Genomic DNA, 25972 nt, shown 5'->3' with positions numbered 1-25972 from the left:
ACTGAGCTCTGTGCGGCTGCGAAGACTGCAGGAGCGCTGGTGGCAAATCCACAGACCCTCGGTGACTCTCTGGAAACTCTTTTTTGCTTCTTCTTCTCTGACTGTAAGGAGCAGTGGACAATTTCTGCTGATGGTGAATCTTAGTCTGCCTTATGGTCGACTAAAGGAAATTTTGTTTACTATTACATTTTCTGTTTTATTACATGGCAATAAAAGAATCTTAAAAGATTTCCACTCACCACCTTCAGGAGGTGAGTGAGCAAACTCCAAACTCTCATTGCACGGAGTTGAATATCCTTCAGACCTGATTAATCGAATAAATGAATGATATGTTGTCACGTGTACCGAGATACAGTGAAAAGCTTTCTTTTGCATGCTATCCAGGCCAAGAGAGCCCACACTTGTGTATATGTCATGCAATTTTAAACCAATAGTGCAGGGCGCAGTGTTACAGGAAGTCATGGAGTGCAGGGGATAGTGTTGCAAAGAACAACTACAGGGGTTACAGATAACTACAGTTAAAACAGTGCAGTGATATTATCTTTTACCAATAAAAGGTCCATTTAAAAAATCTGATAACCGCAGGAAAGCAACTCCCCCCGAGCCTGGAGGGTCATGCTTTCAAACGTGTGTTCTTTCTTGCTGATGGACGATGGAACAGAGTAAAGAGCATGGGATGGATCCTTGAATATGTTGGCAGCTTCCCAGAGACAGTGGGAAGTGCCGAATCGACCTGCACAGGAATATCACACTCAAGATTCTCTATAACATTTTCATATTATAAGAATTTTTTAAATACGATTTCACACCCTCGAGTTTATGCTTGAGGTTCTTCTATGACTCATTGTGTACAAACCATTGCGCTGTAAAAATCATTTTTTACATTCTTTGTAATGTGTATGTTCATGTTGTCTTTTTTCCTACATGCTCCAATAAGAATGATTTCCTATTGTTCAGGAGTCACTAGCCACAGTGATCAAGCTCAGAGCAAAAGCCTTGATCACCAGACATGGGATCAGACATGCACCAATTGGCCCATCGAGCAGCTCCACCATTTTATCACGCACTGATCCATCCTCCCACTCCCTGGCCTTCTCCCCTTGAGGCCCTGACTAATCAAATACCTGTCAATCTCTGCCTTAAATACACCCAACAAGTCCGCTTCCACAGCCGCCTGAGTTCTGCAGGCTCATGATCCTCTGGTTGAAGAAATTTCTCCGTGTCTCCGTTTTAAATTGACGCACTTTTATCCAGAAGTTGTGCCCTCTTGTCCTAGTCTCCCCTACCATGGGAAACAACTTTGCCACGTCTACTCTCTCCAGGCCTTTCAGAAGTCCAAATGTCTCTAAGAGGTTGCCCTTCATCCTTCTGCACTGCAATGAGTCCAGTCCAAGAGCCAACAATCATTCCTCATATACTAACCCTTTCATTCCCATTATCATTCAAGCAAATCTTCTCCAAACCCTCTTCAATGACAGCACATCCTTTCTCAAATAAGGTGCCAAAAACAGTACACAGTACTCCAAGTGAAGTCTCACCAGTGTGCTATAGAGTCTCAACATTACATCCCTGCTGTAATATGCAATTCCTCTAGAAATGAATGCCAACCTTTAGGGTATCCTGCACGAGGACTCCAAAGTCCCTTTGCACCTCAGAATATTAAATTTGCTCCCCATCTAAATATCAGTCAGCCCATCCATTTCTTCTACCGAAGTGTATGGCCATACACTTTCCAACAGTGTAGTTCATCTGCCACCTCATCTATCCAAGTCTCTCTGCAGCCTTTCGGTATCCTCAACACCACCTCCCCTATCACCTATTTTGGTATCATCTGCATATTTAAGCATTCTATTCCAAATCATTTATATACAACATAAAAAGAAGGGGCCCCAACACTGACCCCTGCAGAATACCACTGGTAACCAACCGGTAGCTGACCAGAATAAAATCTCTTTAATGCTTCCTGCCAACCAGCTAACGCTGGTCATATCCTTCCTGTAATTACATGGGCTCTCATCATGTCCAGCAGCCTCATGTGTGGCACCTTCCCAAAAGGCCTTTTGAAAGTCCAAGTACACAACATTAAACTGCATTTCCCCTGACTCTCCTACTAAAAAAAAGTATGGAAAAAAGCAACTAAACTTGACTGCTTTGCAGGGAAAGGGGGCCCATAAACTTTGAGCAGTCCTAAAGGGGCCAGAATTAGGTTGAGAATGGCTGATGTAGATGGTGGCGGGGAGGTTGCGTGGTGCACCTGAGTGGCATTCAAAACCACCCATCCCCAAGCTGCGATGCATCTGGAGAGGATACTTTCTGCGGTGCATCGGAGATCTCGGGAATATGCCAAAATGTCCTGGGTTGTGATTTTAAATAAGAGATGGAGAGGGTTAAAGAGCGACTGTGGACTCTGCAGCGGAAGACGCAGCCATCAGGACTGGAATGATTAAAATTCTGGATGCACAAGATATCTTATCGCCTTTTTCAAAATATCTTTTGCAAGATTTTACCTTTAATGACTGGCATAGATTGCGTATTAAATGTTTTAAAGACCTTTTTATTCAAAACAATTTTGCTTCCTTTGAACAATTGGTGGTAAAATTACCAAACACTTTTTTTAAAGATATTTACGTTAGACATTTTGTTCAGTCTCAAATCCACGATTTTCCACGAGGCAAACATTCTTGATACATAACTTTCCCATAAAAGTTTAATATCCATTATTTATAATAATTTGCTCGATCTAAGGATTTAGTTCAAATTAAGAATGATTGGGAACAGGATGTGAGCCTTTCGTTCTCAGATGAGATGTGGGACTCCATATGCAATCTGATTAATACAACCTCCTTTTGAGCGCGACACTGTTTTTTGCAATTTAAAGTGATTCGTAGAGCACACGTGTCGAAAGTTTTCATTCAGATATAAATCCTCCATGTGGCAAATGTAAATTTAGGTGAAGCTTCTTTGGTTCACATGTCCTGGACTTGCCTTCATTTAGAAACATCTTGGAAAGATATCTTTCAAACATTATCGGGGATTCTCAACTTTAAATTAGAACCCTGCTCTATTTGGATCATTTCAAGATGATGATGTTTTCCTGATGCCAACTCAAAACTGAATTTTATCTTTTAGTGCATTGATAGCCAAACATACAATTCTGATCAAATGTTAAGGCAATACTCCACCTACTCGTACACAATGATTAAATGATATTATGTGTTGTTTAAGTTTAGAAAAAAATTAGATAAGCCATTAAAGAGTCAAATATTAGCTTTCAAAAGATGTGGGGCCCATTTATTGTCTATTAACTTATCCTAAAGAATTAAGGTTGTTCTGAAGCATTGGTGGTATGCTGTCCATCTCCAGGTTGTTGTCTCCGGACTCCTACGCGTCAGCTTTTAACCTTGCTTAATGGTGGGGGTTCTGGATTATAAGGGATTTTTTCTCATCTTTTTAATTTTACATTACAATATACAACTGTTCTGTTCAATTTTGCAATATGTAAACCAAAAATATTTTAAAAGGAAAAGAAGTGGAGGAGGTTCATATATTGGTGGGGGGGGGTCAGGTCAGGCTGGAGAAATTTTAAAACGTGAAGGAGAATTTGTCTCATCAGACCAAAATAAAATGAGTGCTGCTGCTGCTGTGGACCTGCAGAGACCAGGGAGCGGAGACACAGATCTCCCCAGCGGGATCCACCTGCCCAGTCCCACTGCTGTTGGCTCCACTCAGGCTTTAAACAGCCTGTAAAGGAACCAGCGGCAGTTTATTTTAAAACCCTGATCGGGTCTGAGCCCAAGGTGGCGCCACGAGGGGTTACAGGCTCCGGGGAAGCAGAGGACTGGCACAGGGCACCAGAAACTTGGGGGGGGGGGGAGGTGGAGGAAACTCCCCAGGTGAGGAGAAGCAGAGGAAGAGGACCCGCAGGACCGTGACCACAGTGCCAGACCAGTGAGGAGCTCTGAGGACGAAGAACACACGGGCTCGAGACTAGTTGAAGGGGTATCGGGTATCGGAACCGTGATGCAAGAGGGTGCCGAGGGCCTTCCAGATCACGTTGGAAGGTCGGATCTGGAGCTCGGGTCGCCAACGGTTTGGACTGGACTCTGTGCGGCTGCAGAAGCGCTGGAGGCAGATCTACGGTGTAACAGAATATTTGGAGATGTTTTTGGGAGATAAATTGGGAAAAGTAGGGTAGGTGACATACATGCACACACTATAAAGCAGATCTTATTTGAAATATTGGAGATTTCATGTCTACAGTACTTTGCAGAAACTGTGCAGAATGCCTATGGATTTCACAAGGGGGTGTTCATTGAGTTGTCATGAAGGAATGAACTATTGTCTTTGAAGCCACAGAAAGCAGACAGGCTGTCTACTGATACCTTTTTGCAAGCCTTTTGACAAGATTGCTCAGAGGTCATTGAGGGGTTTTTGTTTACCTAAAAATAACAGATTAACCAGAAAACTAACTTCTGTTGTTTGCTGGAGAAGGTCAGGTGTTTTTGCAAAAGAGAGAGAGAGTCACATGGGCTTACTGGGAATTGGAGTCTCAGAGAGAGAGAGAGAGAGAGAGAGAGAGAGAGAGACAGAAAGGAGTCTCTGACTGTGTGTGACACAGACAGCTGTAACAAGCCAGGAGAAGCCTAATGGAACTGAAACAGAAGCACCAGAGCGGCGGATGGCTGGAAGTGCTATCTGTCTGATGTTTCTCTTGGAATAAGGGAAACAGAAAGGAACTCTGTGATAGCCTAGAAGAAAGAGGTTACCATCTGGAGAACCCTGATGGGGCAAGTTTCATCAGCAAGACATTGAGGTGACCAATGGTGGTACCTCAGTTGAAGAAATCTTGGAACCACCAAATCTCTCTCTGCAAACCTACAAAGAACCTTCCTGAGCAGTTTACCTTTCGAGCACCAAAGCCTGGTGAACTTTATACATGTTAAATTCTGTGCACAGTATAAGAATTGCCTGCAAACAGAATTTGGAAGAAGTGAGATTGAACTGTGAACCAAAGAACTTTCTTAAATTTACACACACATTACGTACACGTGCACTTAGAATTAAAAGGGGGGGTTAAGTCGGGTTAGTTAAGTTAATAGTGATAAGTTTATGTTTGATTCTGTTTTCACGTTTAAAGAAAATTAAAAACAACCTTGTTTTAGTAACCATTTGTCGTGGTGAATATCTATTGCTGCTGGGTTTTGGGATCCTTTGGGCTCGTAACAATGGACAGTCGACAACTCTGGGGGGATCTCTCTCTTTTGCTTCTCTTTCTCTGACTGTAAGAGGTACTGGATAATTTCTACTGATGGCAAATATCTGTCTGCCTTATAAAAAGCAAAAGGGAATTTCGTATAATAACACATTTTCTGTTTTATTACATGGCAATAAAAGAAACTTGAATATTGTGGCATTTTTACCCCATTTAATTTCCAACTTTCATACTCAAGGAGTATGAGGAAAAAGTTCAAGGTCACATTATGAGGTAGTGAGAAAGTTTGTTTTGTGAGCAATCAACTAGTCAACTCGTACATAGTACAGTAGTTAACAACACAGCAGAGAGTTAGAGATCAGTTAGAACCAAGCAAAAGGCAACAATGTAAAACAATGAAGGTTGAAAAGAACTGTGTTCGTTTAATTAATCATGTTTGAATGCTGGTCAGGAGAATAGAGGCATTGTAGAGTGAAGAAAAGCCCTGCTGGGAGCCGCTCCTAAAATGTCTCCAGTGCCATCTTGAAAGGAGGGGGTAAAATGGTGCTGAGGCTCAGTCTGGATTGGCCCTGGTCCCAATGAACGTCAGAGAAGACTCAAGGCGCCCACTGCTTCTGTTCCCTGGGTCCTTATGACCACCCCTTCTCACTCCCCGTTCCTCCTCAACTGAGCAACCCAGGAGAAAGGGCTGGCACAAATCAATGGACTGAACAGCCTCCTCCAGCATGCAGCCATTGCCAAACGCCAGTCAGGTGGCTCAGCGGGTGTAAGCGCAGGGTGTGGCAAAGGGCAGGAAGGACTCCAGGGTGCCGAGGTACGACGAGCAAATAACGGGAGAGAACGGGAAATTGATCTGATGTTTCCTACCTCGGAGACAGGCCATGCCGGTGAGAAGCAGCAGGAACACACTTGCATACAGAGTGGCTGGGATGATCTTGGACATGACAATGTAACCTGCAACAAAGTGAAAAACAGATTGGAGCAGTTCTGGTAATCACAGCACACTGCACTGGATAATGTAGCATGGTCGTTAAGGGACTGGACGAGCACCGAGAGGCGTCCACAAAAGATCCAAAGTGAGTTCAAATTTCACCACAGGAGCTGTAGCCGTTAGGAAAGAGGTGTCGGAGCCACAGGACTTGCACCACCAGGTTCAGGAACAGCTGCGATCTGTCTGTATGTGCGCGTCTGCACGTTTCGCACTGAGGATCAATGAACGCTGTTTTGTCGATTTGTACTTGTGCAATCAGATGACAATGAACTTGACTTTCTTGAGGACAGGGTTTTTTTTCCCCACGACCAATAACTGGTAATTCTGCCTCGCCCGCAGGGAAAAGAATATCATAAAGAATTAAAAATGAAATTTTTGGAAGACACAGGGCCTGTTCGTGCAGTATTTACCATGATTTAATGAATGCTCCCGAACAGCGTGGTCTGGCTTCCGAACGTTACCTTCCATTTCCGAAGTATTTTAGATATACAATTGTTTAGAGGGAGGGGAGGGGATCTTTTCTGTTTTCCCCTTTTCTTTTGAGTTATTTTCATATGTTTTATTTGAGTATTATTGGAGAAATAGTTTGTCTTTTTTTTTAAAAAACTTTCAATCTGTTTTGGATCAATACATGTGTAAACAATAAAGATATTGTAAAAAGTAAGAATCTCATGTGATGACACATAATTCTGAAATTTGGCAGGGGTGGAACAGCCTCAATGGGCCGAATGGCCTGCCTGCTCCTTGATCTTGAGAACATGATTTTGAACAATAAAAATAAGATGGGAGGGGCTCTAGGGGGCCACTCTGTTGTCCCTTCAGTTCACTGTGCTGTATAGGTGATTTCCGTGGAATATGGTAATTAAAAGGAGAATCATTGTGCGTGGGGCTCTGTGTAATTTTGCACAGCATCAGTCAGCCGCCAGGAATGCTGAGTATGTCATCCTAAGAAAGGCCAAATCCTGATCAACCAGTTAGGAAGGACCAATTAATTTGTTTTCAGTGCCTTAAACAGTCATCTGTTAACTCTGCTTTGCAGGGGACGGAATAAACCCTGGGCGTTGAGAACAATACGTTAGTTGAAGTTCTGCCCACTATTTTAAAGCAAAGCACGCACACAGAAGCCACACGGATACATAGAACGTGCACACAGATACACACAAGGCACTTCCAGGTGGTCAAAATCCCCCGATGTAAAGCCGCATATTATGCCCACGTGCGGCTGTCGGGAGGCCACTTGAAAGCGCAGGTGTTGCACGCGAGGCAAACTTCGTAACCCTCCTCCAGGAGGAATAATCGCCGGAGCACTGAGGTTCCCCCCCCACACCTCGGCACCTGAATGCAGCTGCCTGAAAGCGGCTGCTAAGGGGATGACAATCAGCTGGCGAGGGCCTGACAACCCCCCTCCCAGCTGCTCCTGTCCCCATACTGATCCCACTTCCCCATTCTCTTCTCCGCACAGCCCTGTATCAGTCCCCACACTGTGGGGCTGCCGGCACAGGTTGTCAGTGCAGGGATGTCGCGAATGGGGCGTCCCCATACTGATCCCACTGCCGACCGCCCTACAGTGTGGGGACTGATATAGGGCTGTGGGGAGAGAGCGGGGGCAGCGGGATCAGTGTGGGGACGTCCCCGCGCTGACAGCCCGCGCTGGCTGTCCCAGCTCTGATGGCCAGCCATCCCAATGCTGACAGCCCAAAGGGACAGGAGCCGGAGTGCTCTCTGAGGCACCTCCCGTGCAGCTGTCCCTTTCAGAAGGCCAGCACTGCGCTTTCAGCGCCGCCACCTGAACGACCATTCCACAGGTCAGAATCCGCTTCTTCAGGTGCATTCTTGGCGGAGAACGCACCTGAAGAAGCCTACAGAGACAAACACAGTCAAGTTATTATCATCTGATTGCACAATAACCCAACAAAACACCATTCTCCGGTCCTTGCTGCAAAACACGCAGTAATTCAGCACATACAGACAGACAAGAATTTATATAGATAAATATTATTTTCTGAATATGATGGTTCGTGTGAGCAGTTCCTCTGGTCAATCAACATTCTCACTGCCCAAGAAAAGAAGCTGTTCCTCAGCCTGGTGGTGTTGGCTCAGATACTTTCCTGACGGGGACAGCTGGAAAATGCTGCCTGTGCCTGCGACGTGTCCTCTCTGGACAACGATTCGGGTAGATCACGTCATGTGGGGGGGGGGGGGGAGGGAAACTCCAGTGATTCTCTCTGCCGCTCTGATAGCCCTGTGGATTGACAGGGATCTGATAGCCCTGTGGATTCTCCGGTCCATTTTTGTCTGCAGCAATCATACCCACACTATGATGCAGCCGGCCAGGATACTCTGGATAAGAGGTCTTGTCGAAAGACGCACACCCAAAACATGCACAAAATACAAGGCGGAGTGGGGCGAAAGAAAAGTCGAGAGCTGGCTGCCGAAAAATAGTGCACGTGTGCAAAGATGGCGGGCACCAGATTTAATTGGTTTTAGCTGCTAAAATAATGAACCAACAGCTACCAAGGCTCAGGCCTGAAATATGGGTTACATACCTTTGCCTTCAAACCGGTAAGTTAATCAGGCCGTGGCAAAATCGAAGGTGTGGTGACAGGCACAAGGGTCCAGGCTGTGGTGTTACAGGGAAGAAAAGAAAGGTGACCGCTCGATTGGGGCTCGAGACAACTGATGTTAAGCTTTGCTGTGTTGTCCAGGAATCCAGGACGCCTTTACTAAAACAGGGGCAAGTGTCATCCATCCGGCCTGTCGAGCCTCTGCCATGATACTTGATCTGGCCCAGGACTCGGCTCCACTTACTCGTTCATTCCCCATAACCCTTAATAGCCTCCATTATTCAAAAATCTATTGTCATCCTAAAGGCAACCTGACAGTTTTCCTGGGCAGAGAATTCCTTTTTTCTCCCCCAAAAACTAGACTTTATTCACAATAAATTATTTACAAAAAAATAAAACCATTCAAAGTCTTTTAACACCCATAGTGTCAATCATACTGATACATTCCCATCAACGTACAATTATATTTGTTCTCTCCATACTCTGTTCCTAACACTGTGGCACCTTGTCATTTCTCCCCACTCTGTTGTTTGAGGGATTTCCCACCCCCCCCCAGTAATGGGAGGACTCTAGATTGTGGTCCTTCCCCACAGCACCCTCACGTTGGCTGCCCCAAGCCTCAGTGCGTCCCTCAGCACGAACTCCTGCAGCCCAGTCGGCAGCATTCACCTCACCGACATCTCCGTGGGCTGAAATTCCACTGATTTATTCCTCTCTTGGGGAAGTAGTTCCTCCACAGCTCTGCGTTAAATCTACTCCCCCACAACGCTATTACAGCGCCCGCAACCTGGGTTTGTACATTCTCCCCATGTCTGCATATGTTTATCTCCGAAGACTTTGGTTTCCTCCCACCCTTCAAAAATGTACTAGGGTGTGGGGTTGAAATTGGGCTTGTAGGGCCGAATTGGCCTGTTACATTGCCTGTCTAAAAAAAATGCCAAGGTTTCCAATGTCATACCCAATCTCTCCAAACCCCCGAGGAAGTAGAGGTGCTTTCATTCTTTCTTCACGGCTCCGAGACCATGACCCCCACCCCCCCATGATTTTAAATTTGCTCACCCTCTGCAATCCCCTGATGCCCCCTGGATCTGGCACCTCTGGGGTTCCCCTCCTTGGATTTGGTGACACCGAGTGGGAGGTTGCCGTCCATACACCACTCACCCAAGCTATAGGCTGACTCATCACCCCGTCATCCCCAAAGCCAGCAGAACCTTTCTCAAATCAGGAGAACAGAACTGCGTGCAGTACTCCAGCTGTGGCCTCACCATTGACCTGTACAGTTACAGCTTGTCTTTTTATGTACCACGAAGATGTTGTTTTCCCAAAGGTCCTCTGGGACATCACCCTGATCTGGAAAACATCACCACTGTCAAACACACACCTCGTAGTCACAGCACTTACCTTTTCTGTAGAAGTAGAGGAGTAATAATGGGGATGTGTAGTAGGAGACAGACCAGAGGACATACGCCTAGCAGAAGGGAAACAGAACAGAGAGCTGAGAAGGGTGAATTATGCCAGTGGGTACAGTAGTGCATGGTTAACACGTTATCATGGAAGCTGCTTGTGCAAAATTACACTGGATTTCTTCAGCCTTCAAAACACAGCACAGTGGGGACATCCCAAGGGGAATGGACTCTGCAGAATAAAGAGGAGAATAGCTCAGCCACAGTGAAAGAGGTGCACAGATCACTCTCCAGGCAGGCCTGAGAAGCCCATCCGTACAAAGGCAGTGACGGCATGCATCTTTCCGTGAGTTCGGGAGCCTGCCCACATTTTGCTTGGACCTTGGTGAAGGGCTCAGGCTTGAAACTTTGGCGATGTACCTTTATCTTTACGAAGTACAGCAGAAATCCAAAAATCCGGACGTCAGAAATCCAGGCCACCCAAGAATCCGGACTGTTCGAAAACTCTCAAACTTTTTAAATTTAGCGGGCTTTTGCGTGCGTGGGTAAGCGCCATAGACGCAGAGCGGCAACAAGCAACCACGTTTAATACCATGGTAATCTTATCACAGAGAAATTAATTTGTATACTGTATTTTTCTTTTACAATGTTCATTTTAAACATAAATTCAAGCATTTTTTGTAATAATTTAATATTTACATTTTTGTCAACTGATGACTTTATTTTTCTTTAAAACTGCTCATTTTATAAATGAAGCGCGCTGTATTTGCTAAAAAATAAACTATCAAAATTTACCTGTTAATCTCTCTTTATTTCTCCTTAAATTGGAATTTTAAAAGTACTGCCCAAGAATCCAGAACATCCGGACCAACTCAATCCCCGAGCAGTCCAGGTTTTGGGACTTCTACTGTACACAGCTTGACCCGCTGCGTTTCTACATCAGAGGGGGAGTGAGGCCAGTGTGTGACCCACCAGGGACCAGGGGGAGGGAGAATTCAGTAAATGACACCCCACCAGAGGGGGGGAGTGGAAGAGGTCAGTGTGTATGACCCACCAGAGGGGGAAGAAGTCAGTGTATTACACCCCACTGAGGGGGGGGGGGGGGGAGAGGGAGGAGAGAAAGAGTTCAGTCTTACCCACTGGTGGGGGAAAGAGGACAGTATGTGACCCACCAGAGAGGGGAAGGGTGGGAGAGGTCAGTGTGTTACCCATCGGGGTGGGGAGGGGTCAGTATGAGACCCACCACAGGGAGGAGAGGACCCCACTGCCCCATGCCCCACCCAGTCTCAGAGAGGAGGGTCCACAATGGGGATGAGGGATAGTAAAGAACATTTCACTCCTCAATCAAACTTCATTGTGATTAATTTCAAGCTTCTAATAGACAAGGAGAAAATGTAACTGGAAAGTTATTAATTTCAGGGCCTCTCTGCTGGGTAACTCAATAATAAAAATAAATCAGTGGATTTTTTGGAATGGTTATTTTCATGGGATGCTCTCTGTGAATTACCCTTCCAACCAGCCTGAGAGCCCCGCTGAGAGATGTTGGGTTTTGCTGCCTTCTTGCTCATAATGAACTCTGCTGCAGAGCAAGGATTGAAGCCTGGGATATTCCCCAATTCTGACCTGATGCGTCACCCTCTGAGGAGCGCACAATTTATTATGGGGGACATGCAGGGGTCATAATTCAAGATTATTTTCTTTTGTGTAATATGACATCACAATAAAAAAAAGAATCTTTAAACAGCAGAGCTTCGCAAACTTGCTTAAACTTATGTTTGACAGCGAATCAGTTAGCATAGTGATTCCCAATGTAGGCACTGCCTTGTCCTCCCCCTCCCATGTGGGCGGTGGGGGAAAAGGGGGCATTCCAAGACTCAAGTTTTGTTATTATTCAGTTTGCTGCAAAGGTTAATTAAGAAGCCAGTGCAGTAATTTCCTGGCCAGACTCTGGGTAACTGTAGTGAGCAAAATAAATGGTGACCAGACGTTCTCACAAGAGTTGGTCTTGGTGGCCACCATGTTGTACTATCCCCTGCTCATTGCCGCCACTGCCATCACCCCCACCCAAGCTCAGCGCCACCACTAACCCCCTCTCTCTACTCAACCCAGCCACTATCCCCCCCGTGCCACCACTGCCCCACCCTCCCCACTCACCACCGCCACTGCCCTCCCACCCCGCTTAGCAACACCACTAACCCCCCCATCCCATTCAGCGATGCCACTAACCCACGCCCCACCCCACTCAGTGCCCCCACTAACCCACTGCCACTAACCCCGCCACCAGCACCATTGAACCGGGGGTGTGGAGCTCGGAATGTGGCCTGAAAGCCAAGGGAGCGGCAGCCCGAAAATGTTTGGGAACCACTGGATTTGCGCAATGCTGTTACAGCACCATAGATCGGGACCAGGATTCCAATCCTGTGCTGTCTGTAAGGAGTTTGTACGTTATCCCTGTGACTGCATGGGTTTCAGCCGGGGGCTCCGGTTTCCTCCCACTGTTCGAAAAGTACGTAGGATAATTGGGTGTAATTGGAGACACGGGCTCGTGGGCTGAAAGGGCTTGTTAGTGTGCTGTATGTCTAAATTTTTAAAAATTTTAATGACATAAAAAATGTTTTTACTTTGACATGTACATTTTGTTATGAAAATTTTATATAAATATTAAGAAATACATGTACGTAATAATATTTATTCATGTTTGGCGTTTTAAAACAGCTCATTTGTATTAGTTTAAATCATCGAAAAGTGCACATACCATATATAAACGTGTAATAGTCGAATTTTGTGGACTAACTTTTAGGGGGTTGACTATTACACATGTATTTCTTTTGACTGCGGTAATTACCTACGTAGTTCGGGGGCGTCAGTAGCTCAAATAGGTGGGCAGCCAGCCCCGAGGCAAGAGCCTGAGGTATCAGGAGGTCTGGTGGGCGAGCAGCCGAGGTCGAGGTATGAAGGTCGAGATGAGAGTCCATAATGAGGGTGTCAGGAGCTCCAGTGGGCCGAGGCAAGAGTCTGCGGTCAGGGCATCGGGAGCCTCGGAGGTTGGGCGGCAGGGGCCTGGGCAAGAGACGGCAGTCAGGGGCAGGGGCTAAAAATTAAGTGGGGTGAGGGGAGTTGATAATTTACACGTTGACCTTTATATGCGTACATACCAAATATTTTCAATTCCAAGCCACACCCACTAAAGCTACCATTGTGAGCACCAGCTCGCACTATTCCTGGCTCAGTCACCATATATCCGGGAGCCGTACATTAAATGTCAAAGAGCCGCATGTGCCTTGTCACCCCTGACCTAGAAAATCCCACCCCATCAGCAGAGAAATTTAAATGAAATAAAATCAAAAAGTTGCAGAAATTTGGAACTGAACACTGGGAATTTAAGCCTCGTAATTAAATAATTGTGGATGTTACCAGTGGGATGAAGAGATTCAAAGCTTGCTTGAAGAAATAGAATTCTCCCAGCAACTCCAGGGAATTTCGGGGCCGATGATCCCTGAAGGTGAAGGGGGCGCTTGGGACGATACCGAAAACCATGAGGTTACACGTTGGGAGCGTGCGGGCGGCCTGCGTGAGCGGCGGAAGATGCAACCATCCCAACAGCCATCTCCCGCCCCATTTGTAAAGGAGCCTGCGGCTCCCGCCTTGGCCTCAGCAGCCGCCTCGGAACCCGGGGCTTAGGAGGGCGCACAGACCAGACCAACTGCCTGAGATCCAAGTAAATTTGTAGCATGAACCAAAAAATAGGGAAAATTGGTGGGCCTGGAATATCCCTGCATTGCAGGGCAGCCTGGGGACTTATAAACATGTTGAAACTTCAAGGGGCTTTCAAGGTTTGTTCAAATTCACGTCAAGGCAAGGTTTCCAGGCTCAGAGCCAAATTACAACTTCCCAGTAGGGATAAAATTTAGGCAGAAGACTGCGCTTACCCATCCCAGGATGCTGTCAGAATGCTTCTCCAGAACCGTTGGCTGATAGTAGAATCTCTGTGAATAAAAAATAAAATCAGATTCAAACCGCAATCAGCTGCCTCACTGGAAGGCCGACAAGCCCAATCTCAGCCCCTTTCCCATTACAACTGGGAGACCGGATGAGGCAATGGAACTACGTCCGACCCCCTGCCTCTGGGACCGAGGAGCATCAGATGCTCACACTGGTAATTTTATTTCTTCAAGACTGACACCATAAGTCGGTGAAAGATAGTTTGTGCTGCAGCTGTGACATGGTCACTAACATAGTTGGCAAACAGCCCAATTTAATACAGCATTGGTTCAGTGTAGCCAAAGATTCCATGATGTAATCCTATTTTTCTGTAACAGCTTGTTTGTCTCTTTATATAAGTATGCGTACTTTTAGAAGCAGATTTGAGAGATGGTGAGCAGTGGAAACTGCTGCCTACACTCCGTGGTGTATCATGTGAAATAAAGTCTGTGAAACGATGCTCGAGGTGTCCAATCAGTTAATTTCGTTCAGTACCATGTTTCAATCAGCTGGTCTGCTCGCCGAATGAACTCTCACTGCCAACACGTGACAATAAATATATTGCTGCTTTATGAGAGAATGTAAATACCTTAACATATCCTGAGGCCCTACACTGCTCTTATCGGGCCAACCATCAAGATTCAATTTATTATCGTGTAAAGAAAATAGCATCCTATCACACGAAATTGCCTTTTCCTTGCCGTAAGGCAGATAGATTTGCCATTGGCAAAAGGTGCCTGAAGCGCCTCTTACAGTCAGAGGAAGAAGCGAAAGAGAGTTCCCTCAGAGTCACCGAGGGTCCAAGGATTTGCCTCCAGCGATCTCTCAGCCACAGAGAGTCCAGACCAAACCATCAGCAGCCGGAGCTCCGACGATCAGGAAGCCTTCAGCCGCCTCGGCACCCTCTCGCATCCCAGTTCCGGTACCTGGTTCCCCTTCGGCCCGTCTCCAACATTCCGCAGCCGTGTGAATCCCTCGACCACAGCTGCCAGCAGCCTGCAAGGGTTCCTCGCCTCGAGTCACCAACAGCCCACCACCTGAGTGTTCTTCAGCCACAGAGCTGTGGTCCACGTGCCGCGGTCACCGTCCCATGGGTCGGCTCTTCTCCTTCTCAATTGGGGGGGGGGGGGGGGTCCTACTCATTTTCCCTGCACCAGTTCTGTTTCCCTGAAGTCTGTAGCTCCTCGTCCCGCCACCATCTTGGGCGCAGGCCCCTTGGTTGCAGTTTTTTTTAAATAAAAGCACCGACCGCTCCATTAACAGGCCATTTAAAGCCTGCACGAAGCCAATAGCAGTTGGACTTGGCGGTTAAACCCTGCGGGAGCACCGCGACTCCGCTCCCAACTCTCTGCGGGTCTGCACCGGAGGCAGCGCCACCATTTTCCATTCTTTCGCCTGTGTGGTAGAATATTTGGAAATGTATTTGGGAGATAAATTGGTAAAATTAGAGTAAGTTACATACATATATACACACACATTTTAAAACAGATCTTATTTGAAATACTGAAGAATTCATATTCAGTGACTTTACAGAAATTATGAAGAATGCTATGCACATTTCACAAATAGGTGCTAATTAAAATGATGTCATGAAATGAATGGACTGGAGACTGCCTGTTGAAAGCTCTTTGCAAGGGTTTTGTCAGAGTACACAAAAAGGTCTCTCCTGGGTTCTTGTTTACCTAAAAACAACAGATGGAAGCAGAAGACTGACTCTTATTGTTTCCTGGAGAAGGAGGGAGTTTTTGCAAGTATGAGAGAGAAAAGGACATGTGGCTAGCAGTTAAAATCTCAGATGGAGACTGAACAATCAGAGCTGAAACCAGCAGGAGAAGCTGTTTGAAACTGAAACAGAAAACTCCAGAGTGACGGATGGCTGGAAATGCGATCTGTCTGATGTTTTTCTTGGAATAAGGGAAACAGAAAGGAACTCTGTGATAGCCTGGAAGAAAGAGGTTACCATCTGAAGAACCCTGATGGGGCGAGTTACATCAGCAAGACACTGAGGTGACTAATGGTGGCATCTCAGTTGTGGAAATCCTGGAACAACCAAATCTCTCTCCGCAAACCTCCGAAGAACCTTCCTGAGCGGTAAACATTTACCTTTCAAGCACCAAAGCCTGGTGAACTTTATACATGTTAAATTCTGTCCACAGTATAAGAACCAGTGAACTTGGAAGAATGAGAAGTGAGATTGAACTGTGAACCAAAGAACTTTTCTTAAATTCACACACACATTACATGCACGTGTGGTTAGAATTACAAGTGGGTTAAGTTGGGTTAATAGAGATAGGTTAAAGTTTGATTCTGTTTTCATGTTTAAAGATCTTTAAAAACAACTTTTGTTTAAATAACTATTTGTCTTGGTGAATGTCTATTGCTGCTGGGTTTATGGGTCCTTGGTAGTAAATCTCCCGTTACGAATCCATAGATTCAGAAATAGAGACCACCTCCCTTACTACTTGCACCCTCCGACTGTGTTCTAATTACTTTATCAAGTTTTCGCCAGGCCTGATCTGACCTGAACCCAAATACTTGTAGCCCTGTTCAAACTGGACCAGAACTCAACATGCCTGGTCAGGTCTCGATAGGCTTGGGTCAACCATCTGACAAGACAGCAGGTTGAACAAGAAACGTTCAGCAGAGGGCTAATAAATCATAGTTTGTTCATCTAATAACCTTACAAAGGTCTACAACATCATTTTGGGGGGTGGGGGGGCATGGGTAATGTGAGTCAATCACAGTCTTTTTCCCAGGGTAAAGTGCTTGAGGTGAGAGTTGAAAGATTCAAAACCAGAGGTCCAGAGAGTGATGGGCATGAGAGGCCGTGAAGGAGGCGGTAGCAAGTTTAACTTTTAAAAGATATTTAGATAAATACAGAGAGTGGAAAGGTTTAGAGAGGTGTGGATTTTCTTACAGCCCCTTCGAGCCTGTGCTGAAATATTATTCTGCCTAGTCCTACTGACCTGCCCCCAGACCATATGCCGCCAAACCCTTCCCATCCAGGCAACTATCCAAATATTTCTTGATTGTCCAAATCAAGCCATTCCACACTCCCAACACTCTCATTTCCCTTGAAACTTTTCCCCTTTCACCCTTAACCCATGTCCTGTTTTTTTTTTAAATCTCACCTACCCTCAGTGGGAAAAGCCTGCTGGTTTTGACTCTTGGATATGGTATTGAGGTGGACAGAGAATTGGTTAACAGATAGGAAGCAAAGAGTAGGAATAAACAGGTACTTTTCGGAACGGCAGTCAGTTACTAGTGGGGTACCACAAGGCTCAGTGCTCGAACCCCAGTTATTTACGACATATATTAATTATTTAGATGAGGAAATAGAAAACAGCATGTCCAAGTTTGCAGACGACACGAAGCTGGGTGGGATTGTAAGCTGTGTAGAGGCTGTTAAGAGTGTGCAGGGTGACATGGACAGGTTTGGTGAGTGGGCAAATGCATGGTAGATGCAATATAATGTGGATAAGTGTGTGGTTATCCACTTTGGAGGAAAGAATGGGAGGGCTGAGTACTATCTTAATGGTATCCAATTAGGAAAAGGGGAGATGCAAAGAGACCTCAGTGTTGCTGTGCATCAGTCATTAAAAGTGGGCAGGCAGGTGCAGCAAGCAGTAAAAAAGGTGAATGGTATGTTGGCGTTCATATCAAGAGGATTTGAGTACAGGAGCAGAGAGGTATTGATGCAGTTGTATAGGGCCTTGGAGAGACCTCACCTGGAGTATTGTGTTCAGTTTTGGTCTCCTTATCTGAGGATGGACATCATTGCCATGGAGAGAGTGCAGAAAAGGTTGACCAGATTGATACCAGGGATGGCGGGACTTACATATGAAGAAAGGCTAGAACGACTGGGCTTGTACTCGCTGGAGTTTAGACGATTAAGAGGAGATTTAATAGAAACGTTCAAAATTCTTAAGGGATTTGACAGGCTAGATGCAAGAAGATTGTTCCCAATGTTGAGCAAATCTAGAACCAGGGGTCACAGTTTAAGGATAAAGGGGAAGTCCTTTAGGACTGAGATGAGGAAGAATTTTTTCACTCAGAGGGTGGTGAATTTATGGAATTCTCTGCCACAGGAAGTGATTGAGGCCGGTTCCATAGCTATATTTAAGAGAGAGTTAGATTTAGTACTTGTGACTAGGGGGATTAGGGGGTATGGAGAGAGAGCTGGAACAGGGTACTGAGTGGATGATCAGCCATGATCAAAATGAATGGCGGTATAGGCTTGAAGGGCTAAATGGCCTACTCCTACACCTATTTTCTATGTTTCTATCTATACCCATCCAAATTTAGTACACCTCGATCAAATCTCCCCTCATTCTTCTCCACTCCAGGGAATAATGTCTAAACCTGTTTAATCTTTCCCTGTGATTCAGTTCTTCAAGTCCTGGCACAATCTTTGTAAATCTCCTCTGCATTCTCGTCACCTAACTGATATCCTTACTGCAGTTAGGTGAGGAAAGTGGGTGGCACGGTAAACGTAGTGGTTAGCGCCAAGCTATTGCAGAGATAGCAACCCAGGTTCGAATCCAGTGCCGTCTGTAAGGAGTTCTCCCGGGATCTGTGTGGGGTTCCTCCAGATGCTCCAGTTTCTTCCCACCCTTCGAAACGTACCGGGGTCGTAGGTTAATTGGGACCTTTGGGCGGCATGAGCTTGTTGGTCGGAAGGGCCTGCTGCCATGCTGTAGGTCTGAATTTATTTTTAAAATTAAATTTAGCTTTACAAGTCTTAATTTCACCATAACATCCCAACTCCTAGACTCAATGCTTTGAAATGTGAAGGTCCGTGTGCCAGAAGCTCTCTTTATGATCTTACCAAGTGTCACGCCACTTCCAGGGAATTATGTATCTGTATTTCCCAGGTCCCTCTGTTCCTCCGCCCTCTTCACAGAATGCCCTATTATCGTGCTGTGACTCGAAGCACCCGGAGAGGTTCCTGTACTTCAGCTGCCGTGTCAACTCCTGATCAAACGATACAAATCCGGATGCCAAGAATCCGGGCTTCTCAAAAGCTCTCAAATGTCTGAAGTTTAGCGGGCTTTTGTGCATGTGCGTGCACGCATAAGCGCCACAGATTCACGGTGGCGCAAGCGACCACGCTTGTTGCCTTCATTTTTTTCTTTAAAACTGCTCGCTTTGATAAATGAAGCGTGCTGCATTTGCTACGGGAATCATCAAAATTTACCTATTCATCTCTTCTTTTTATTCCTCACTAAATATTAAATTTAAAAGGTACTGCCCGAGAATCCTTTTTTCCTGGATTCCTGAAGAATAGGTGTGGCGGGGAGGAGTCACGTGATGGAGTAGTGGCCGGACGGTGAACTCCAGCCCTCTCCAGAAAAGTCGGGAAAAACAAAAGAAAACACAAAGGCACAGAAATAAAAGTTACAGAAAAGTGAGTATAAAGGTGGAAAGAAGATGGCGACAAAAAAAGAAAAATCGAAAGCAACGGTAAGAAGAGAGGAAGAGAAGACAAAGGAGGAAAAAGGTGAAGGCCTTACCTGTCCGAAGAGGCCCGCTGCGGAGAGAGAAACCCGCTCCCTCAGGTCGGTAAATAATGGACTACAAAAATGGCTCGCAGAGCCGAGTAAAAGTGCGCAACCGCGCATGCGCGATACTTCGCGCATGCGCGATGCGAATGAAGAAAAACACACCGACGGGAGGGGGGACCAGCTGGGGAGTCGATCTCCAGAGCCGGCAACGACAGCTGCAGAACACCTGCAGCAAGAAGAGACCACAGAAGACAATAGAAACAAGAAAGAAGAGGAGGAAAGGGCACCAAAGAAACAACAGATGGTCAACCCAGAGGAAGAAGAAGAGGAAGAGGAAGAGTACAGTGAAATAGAAGAAGAAAAGAAAGGCAAGGTAAAGAATATACTTGCTCTTATTAAAGGATACATGGAGTCATTTAAAGAATGGCAAACACAGGAATTTAAGGATTTAAGAAAAAGAATAAACAACACAGAAGAGAAAATAAATAAAATGGAGATGACCTTAACAGAAATGGGAAAGAAAATGGACAAGATGGAAGAGCGGGCAGTAGCAGCAGAAATGGAGGTAGAAGACTTAAAAAAGAAATTGGAGAAATCTAATAAAAAAACTAAAGAGACACAAGAACTACTAGCTCAAAAAATAGATACAATGGAAAACCATAACAGAAGAAATAACATAAAGATAGTGGGCCTTAAGGAAGATGAAGAAGGCAAGAATATGAGGGAGTTTATAAAAGAGTGGATCCCTAAGACCCTAGGATGTCCAGAACTACAGCAAGAAATGGAAATAGAAAGGGCACATAGAGTATTGGTCTCTAAACCACAACCACAACAAAAACCAAGATCTATTGTAGTAAAATTCCTAAGATATACTACAAGAGAAAAGGTACTGGAGAAGACAATGGAAAAAGTAAGAGAGGGCAACAAACCACTGGAGTATAAAGGGCAAAAAATCTTCATTTATCCAGATATAAGTTTTGAACTCCTAAAGAAGAGAAAAGAGTTCAATACAGCAAAGGCGATTTTATGGAAGAAAGGGTATAAATTTATACTAAAGCATCCAGCGGTATTGAAAATATTTATTCCAGGACAACAAAACAGACTATTCTCGGATCCAGAAGAAGCACGAAAATTTGCAGAACAATTACAAAAATAGACTGAGGGAGGAAGACGGGTAATGAGAGTTAAAATGATCACGATTGATATGTATGTATGTGGGTAAAGACAAAAATAGACTGAGGGATGAAGACGGGTAATGAGAGTAAAAATGATCACGATTGATATGTATGCGGGTAAAGAGGTATAAGAGTGAATAGAGACAATGAGCATACATGAATGTATCTGTACTTAGAGGAAAATATAGATAGTATAGACAAGAATTAATAAGGGAAGGTAATGGAATAGAGAGAATAAGGAGGGAATTAAAAGAATGACCTTTGTGACATATGAAAAGTGAAATCTTTTCTGGGGGAGGTGGGGAGGAGGGAAATAGCGGTCACTGCAAAATCAGTTGACGCTTGCGAGTGGATTCGCAAATCCAAATGGAGAGGGGAGATGTGGTTGTCCGACATGGGATAAAGGACAACTCAGGAGGTGAAGGGGAGATTGGGGATAAATAAGATAGAAATAGGAGAATAAGGAAAATGTTGGATGTTGTAGGAATGTTGTCTTATAAAGAGTTGAAAATAAGAAAACAGAAATGGAAAAGGAGGAAAGGTAATGATGGAAAAACGGAAAGAGAAGATAAACAAAATATAAAAGGGCTACGCTGAACTATATGTCTTTAAATATTAATGGAATGCATAACCAAATGAAAAGGAAGAAACTACTAAATTTAAATGAATAAATGTATTCCATTAGAAAAAATAACATATAGGTTAAAAAATAATATTGAAATATTCGAACAAGTATAGGAGCCTTACATTAAATACAATAGCGAAAACCTACCGGGGACAAACATTACCTAAGTTGATGGAAGGAGAAGGAAAGAAAAGAATGGACTCAGTAGAATTTCTGGTGTAATTTTGTTGAATGACAACATTGTCTGGCTGGCTTAATGCAACCTACATTGTATACCTAAAATGGATGAGAGGGGGGGGTGGGGGGGTGGTTTGGGAGGAAAGGGGGGGGGGAGAGAAAAAGTCACTGTATATGTGTGAAAAAGAAATAGTGTATATCATGGCTAATGTGATTTATGGTGTGAAAAATAAAAAATTTAAAAAAAAAGAATAGGTGTGGCACGGTTGACATAGTAGTTAGCGCAACGTTGTTGCAGCACCAACAAATGGGACCATGGTTCGAATCCCACGCTGTCCGTAAGGAGTTTGTTCGTTCTCCTGTGTCTGCGTGGGTTTTCTCCGTGAGCTCTGGTTTCCTCCCACTCTTCAAAACGTACTGTGGGTAGCAAGCTAATTGGGTGTAATTGGGCGTCACGGACTCGAGGGGTAAAAGAGCCCTTTTTTTAATTTAAATTGATCCTCCATGTTGTGCCAACCCATATATTCCTTTAAAAAAATACTAAATCCTCCCTCTTGTAACCCTCTATTTTCCATCCATGTGCCTGCCTCTCTTAAATGTCCCTAATGTTTCAACCTCCACCACCATCCCTGGCAAGACAGTCCAGGCACCCACAACTCTTGTGTTTAAAAAAGATTTACCCCTGACGTCTCCCCTAACCTTCCCTCCCTTCACTTTGTACATATGTACATATGTCCTCTGATGTTTGCTATTCACACCCTGAGGAACTCAGCCGGTCTTTCAGCATCCATAAAAGACAAAGATACATTGCAGACGCTGTGATTGTAAGGCTGGAGGAAGGCTGGAGGAACTCAGCCGGTCTTCCAGCGTCCATAAAAGACAAAGATACATTGCAGACGCTGTGATTGTAAGGCTGGAGGAAGGCTGGAGGAACTCAGCCGGTCTTCCAGCGTCCATAAAAGACAAAGATACATTGCAGACGCTGTGATTGTAAGGCTGGAGGAAGGCTGGAGGAACTCAGCCGGTCTTTCAGCGTCCATAAAAGACAAAGATACATTGCAGACGCTGTGATTGTAAGGCTGGAGGAAGGCTGGAGGAACTCAGCCGGTCTTTCAGCGTCCATAAAAGACAAAGATACATTGCAGACGCTGTGATTGTAAGGCTGGAGGAAGGCTGGAGGAACTCAGCCGGTCTTTCAGCGTCCATAAAAGACAAAGATACATTGCAGACGTTTCGGCCCTGAGGAATAAGCAGAATGTCAGAAACTGGAAATCTCAGAACGTCTCAGAATTCAGACAGTGCCGGCTGGGGAAGGAATTCAGACCAACAAAAGGTGTTAACTGGGGAGAGGTGAGGATTTATCATGTCTGTGCAAAAGGAGAGAGGGAAGAGAAAGATTGGAAGGCGATTAGGGTTTTTTTTTTAAATGGCCAGAAAAGTCGATAATAATGTCATCCGGTTGGTGGGTGCCCAGTCAGAAGACGAAGTGTTCCTCTAATTTGCGGGTGGTCTCAGTCTGGCAGTGCATGAGACCATGGACAGACGTGTCAGCAAAAGAATGGGATGGGGAACTAAAATGGGCAGCCACCGGGAGATCCACGCTATTGCGGCGGACAGAGCCGATGTGCTCAACAAAGCCATCTCCCAGTCTGCGCCCAGTCTCTCCGACGTAAAGGAAACCACAACAGGAGCACCGGATGCAGTAGGCGATCCCCTGCGAGTCACAAGTGCTTTACTTCAAAGAACAGCTTGTTTGGTGGCGAGGGAGGAGGTGTGGGTACAAGGGGAGTATCGCCTGTGGTCGCAGGAGGAGGTACGGAGGGGACAATTGGTGCGAAGGGAGGAGTGGGGGGGGGAGCAGTCATTGTGGCAGGCAGAGAGGGGAATTTGTGTCTATGGTGGGATCATGTAGTGAATGGCGGAGGAGGATGTGTTGGATGCGAAGGCTGGTGGTGGAGTCAGTTCTCATCAATTTGAGGGCTGAGGCAACCGGCTTCCGAGAACTCTCAGGGAGGGAAATACACCGCCAATTCCCATCCAAATCATCAGATCCCACTGAGATGTCGTCTGCGTATTGAGTCACTGCCGTGTCCCGACTTCTGCATCAGCTGTTGCGACACAGGGTTCACTCTGAATGCAAGGCCAGAGGTTAGGAGCTGGTGTTATTTTCACAATATCACTTAGTCATTACAGCTGTCATCGCACAGTACAAAGCACAGCAAGTCAGAATCCTTGATCTCTTCAAGTTCAAGTTTATTATCTCCTGTCAATATACAATCAGGCTAAACAGCATTTTACCAGATCTCTGTGCACACATGTATAACCTAGTTAAAATAAATAGTAATATTTTGGGATGATTTCACAGCCTGCAGGAAGAAGCTATTTCCCAGCCTAGCAATCCCGCTTTTGATGCTGCTGTGCCTCCGTCATGATGGTAGTGGGTCAAAGATATTGTGTGTGGATGGAAAGGGTCTTCTATAATCCTTTGATTTCCCCCCACCCCCCCACCTTAGTTAAGGTAAGATCCCACTGATTGCCGTCAAGGAGGCCCTAGTGCTCTTCTGGCCGTTTTTATTGACTTCTGCAGCTACCGTCCCACGCAGTGATGCAGCCAGATGGGACACTCTCAATTGTGCCCCTGTAAAATGTTGTCAGGATGGGGGGGGCCGGTAGCCTTGCCCTCCTCAGCCTCCTGAGAAAGTGCTGCACCTTCCTGACTAATGAAGATGTGTTGTGGGCCCAGGATGGGTGGTTCTTTGTATGAACACCAAGGTACTTTGTACTCTCCACGACGGAACCATTGACAGAGCATGGTCGACCTTCATCCTCCTAAGGTCCACAATCATCTCCTTTATTCTCTCCATGTTGGGACTCGGGTTGTTATTCTTGCACCATTTTACGAGCCACCCAACCTCCTTCGTGCAATCTGACTCATCATTGCTGGGCATGAGGACAAGTACTGTTGTATCATCTGCCAACTCGATGATCCTGTCTGAACTGAATCCAGCAACACAGGCGCAAGTCAGCAGCGTGAACAGTTATGGGCTGAGCACACAGCACTGATGTGCGGCAGTGCTAGGACTTAAGATTTTGCGGACAACCTGAACTGACTGTGGTCTTTTCTGTCAAGAAGTCTCAGAGCTGGTTTTAAACTTTGCCCAGGGATGGTTCCTGACCAAAGAAGGTTTGCACCTGTTTCCACTCCGCACAAGAATTTTTCAGTTGCTCCCATCGGGAAAGAGAAGAGCCAGCACCACCAGGCTGAGGAATAGCTTCTTCCCACAGGCAGTGAGAATACTGAACGACCAAAGGAACTGCTCACAATAACCCTCCAAGACTCTCCTAGTCATGAAAATATTTATTTATTCATTTATTTCTGTATAGATGAATACTTGTCCTGCATATGTATTGTGTGTGTTATGTCTGGCTATGTGTCTGCATGTTTTGCACGGAGGACCAGAGAGCGCTGTTTCATCAGATTGTACTTGTGCAATCAGATGACAATGAACTTGACTTGACTCAAAGGGACATTTTGCCATTGCAGGCACAGACATTGAGAAAAAAATACTGTATCTGAGGGCAGACAGAATAACAGAGATGGAAAATATACAAAATTATAAGAGTAAATGCAAGTTGGCTTTTTTTCCACCGAGGTTAGGTGAGATACAAACCAGAGGATATAAGTGAAGGGTGAAAGGGGAAAGCTTTGAGGGAACATGAGGAGGAGCTTCACACAGAGAGTCGTGGGAGTATAGAATGAGCTACCAGCTGAAACGGTGAGTGTGGGCTAACAATTTTATCATTGAATGGGATGTTGTCCAAGTGCAGCAGGTCAGTGGGACTAACCAGAATAATAATGCAGCACAGTCTAAAAGGGCCGAAGGGCCTGTTTCTGTGCTGTAACGTTCTATGCTCTACGTGGAAATTCTGGAGGACGACACCAGTGTGTCCACCACGTCTGCAACCAGTTCCACCTCCCACACCTTTATATTTAGGCGTCTACCTGTTTTTCCATATTCCCGTCAACAGGCTCAGGCCAGAAGCTACTTCCTCTGTATGCTGCGTGATCTGCTGAGTTCTCCAAAGCCTTTGTCTCTTCCAACCAAAACCCAAGCATGTAAAGCACACAGTCCTGGGGATTTACCACCTTTACATCCGTAAAGTTTCTCAACAGAAATGTTATTTTACAAGTGCAAATTTCTTTGAGTCGCGCATTCACAACACCAGATGTCTCAGTCTATTCTATTACCTGAGTGTCTTGATAGGGTGACACAGCGTCACAGCCAATAGTGCCAGTTGTGCCAGGTTCACAGCCAGTAGTGCCAGCTTCACAGCCAGTA

The 25972-nt window shown here is 45.4% G+C and overlaps 1 protein-coding gene across 5 annotated transcripts in view; it reads right to left on the bottom strand.

Annotated features, from left to right (window-relative positions):
* Positions 1 to 25972, bottom strand: part of abhd16a (abhydrolase domain containing 16A, phospholipase) — an 87258-nt gene that overhangs the window by 45457 nt on the left and 15829 nt on the right. For 2 of the 5 annotated variants that reach the window (XM_069919494.1, XM_069919497.1), the window contains exons 2-4: positions 14100 to 14156; positions 10169 to 10235; positions 6080 to 6166 (exon numbers count right to left, since the gene is read on the bottom strand). In XM_069919494.1, coding sequence (XP_069775595.1) covers positions 6080 to 6166; positions 10169 to 10235; positions 14100 to 14156 — 211 coding nt within the window. Of the gene's footprint in view, positions 1 to 6079; positions 6167 to 6305; positions 6392 to 8749; positions 8824 to 10168; positions 10236 to 14099; positions 14157 to 25972 lie in introns of those variants that run through there. The other 3 variants (XM_069919495.1, XM_069919498.1, XM_069919499.1) reach the window with 2 other exon arrangements.

Source organism: Narcine bancroftii, chromosome 2 (genome assembly GCF_036971445.1).
Source record: "Narcine bancroftii isolate sNarBan1 chromosome 2, sNarBan1.hap1, whole genome shotgun sequence".
In the NCBI taxonomy this organism is placed as follows: Eukaryota; Metazoa; Chordata; class Chondrichthyes; order Torpediniformes; family Narcinidae; genus Narcine; species Narcine bancroftii.
The sequence above is the reverse complement of the archived record's forward strand: the minus strand, read 5'-3'. Positions and strand labels throughout refer to the sequence as shown.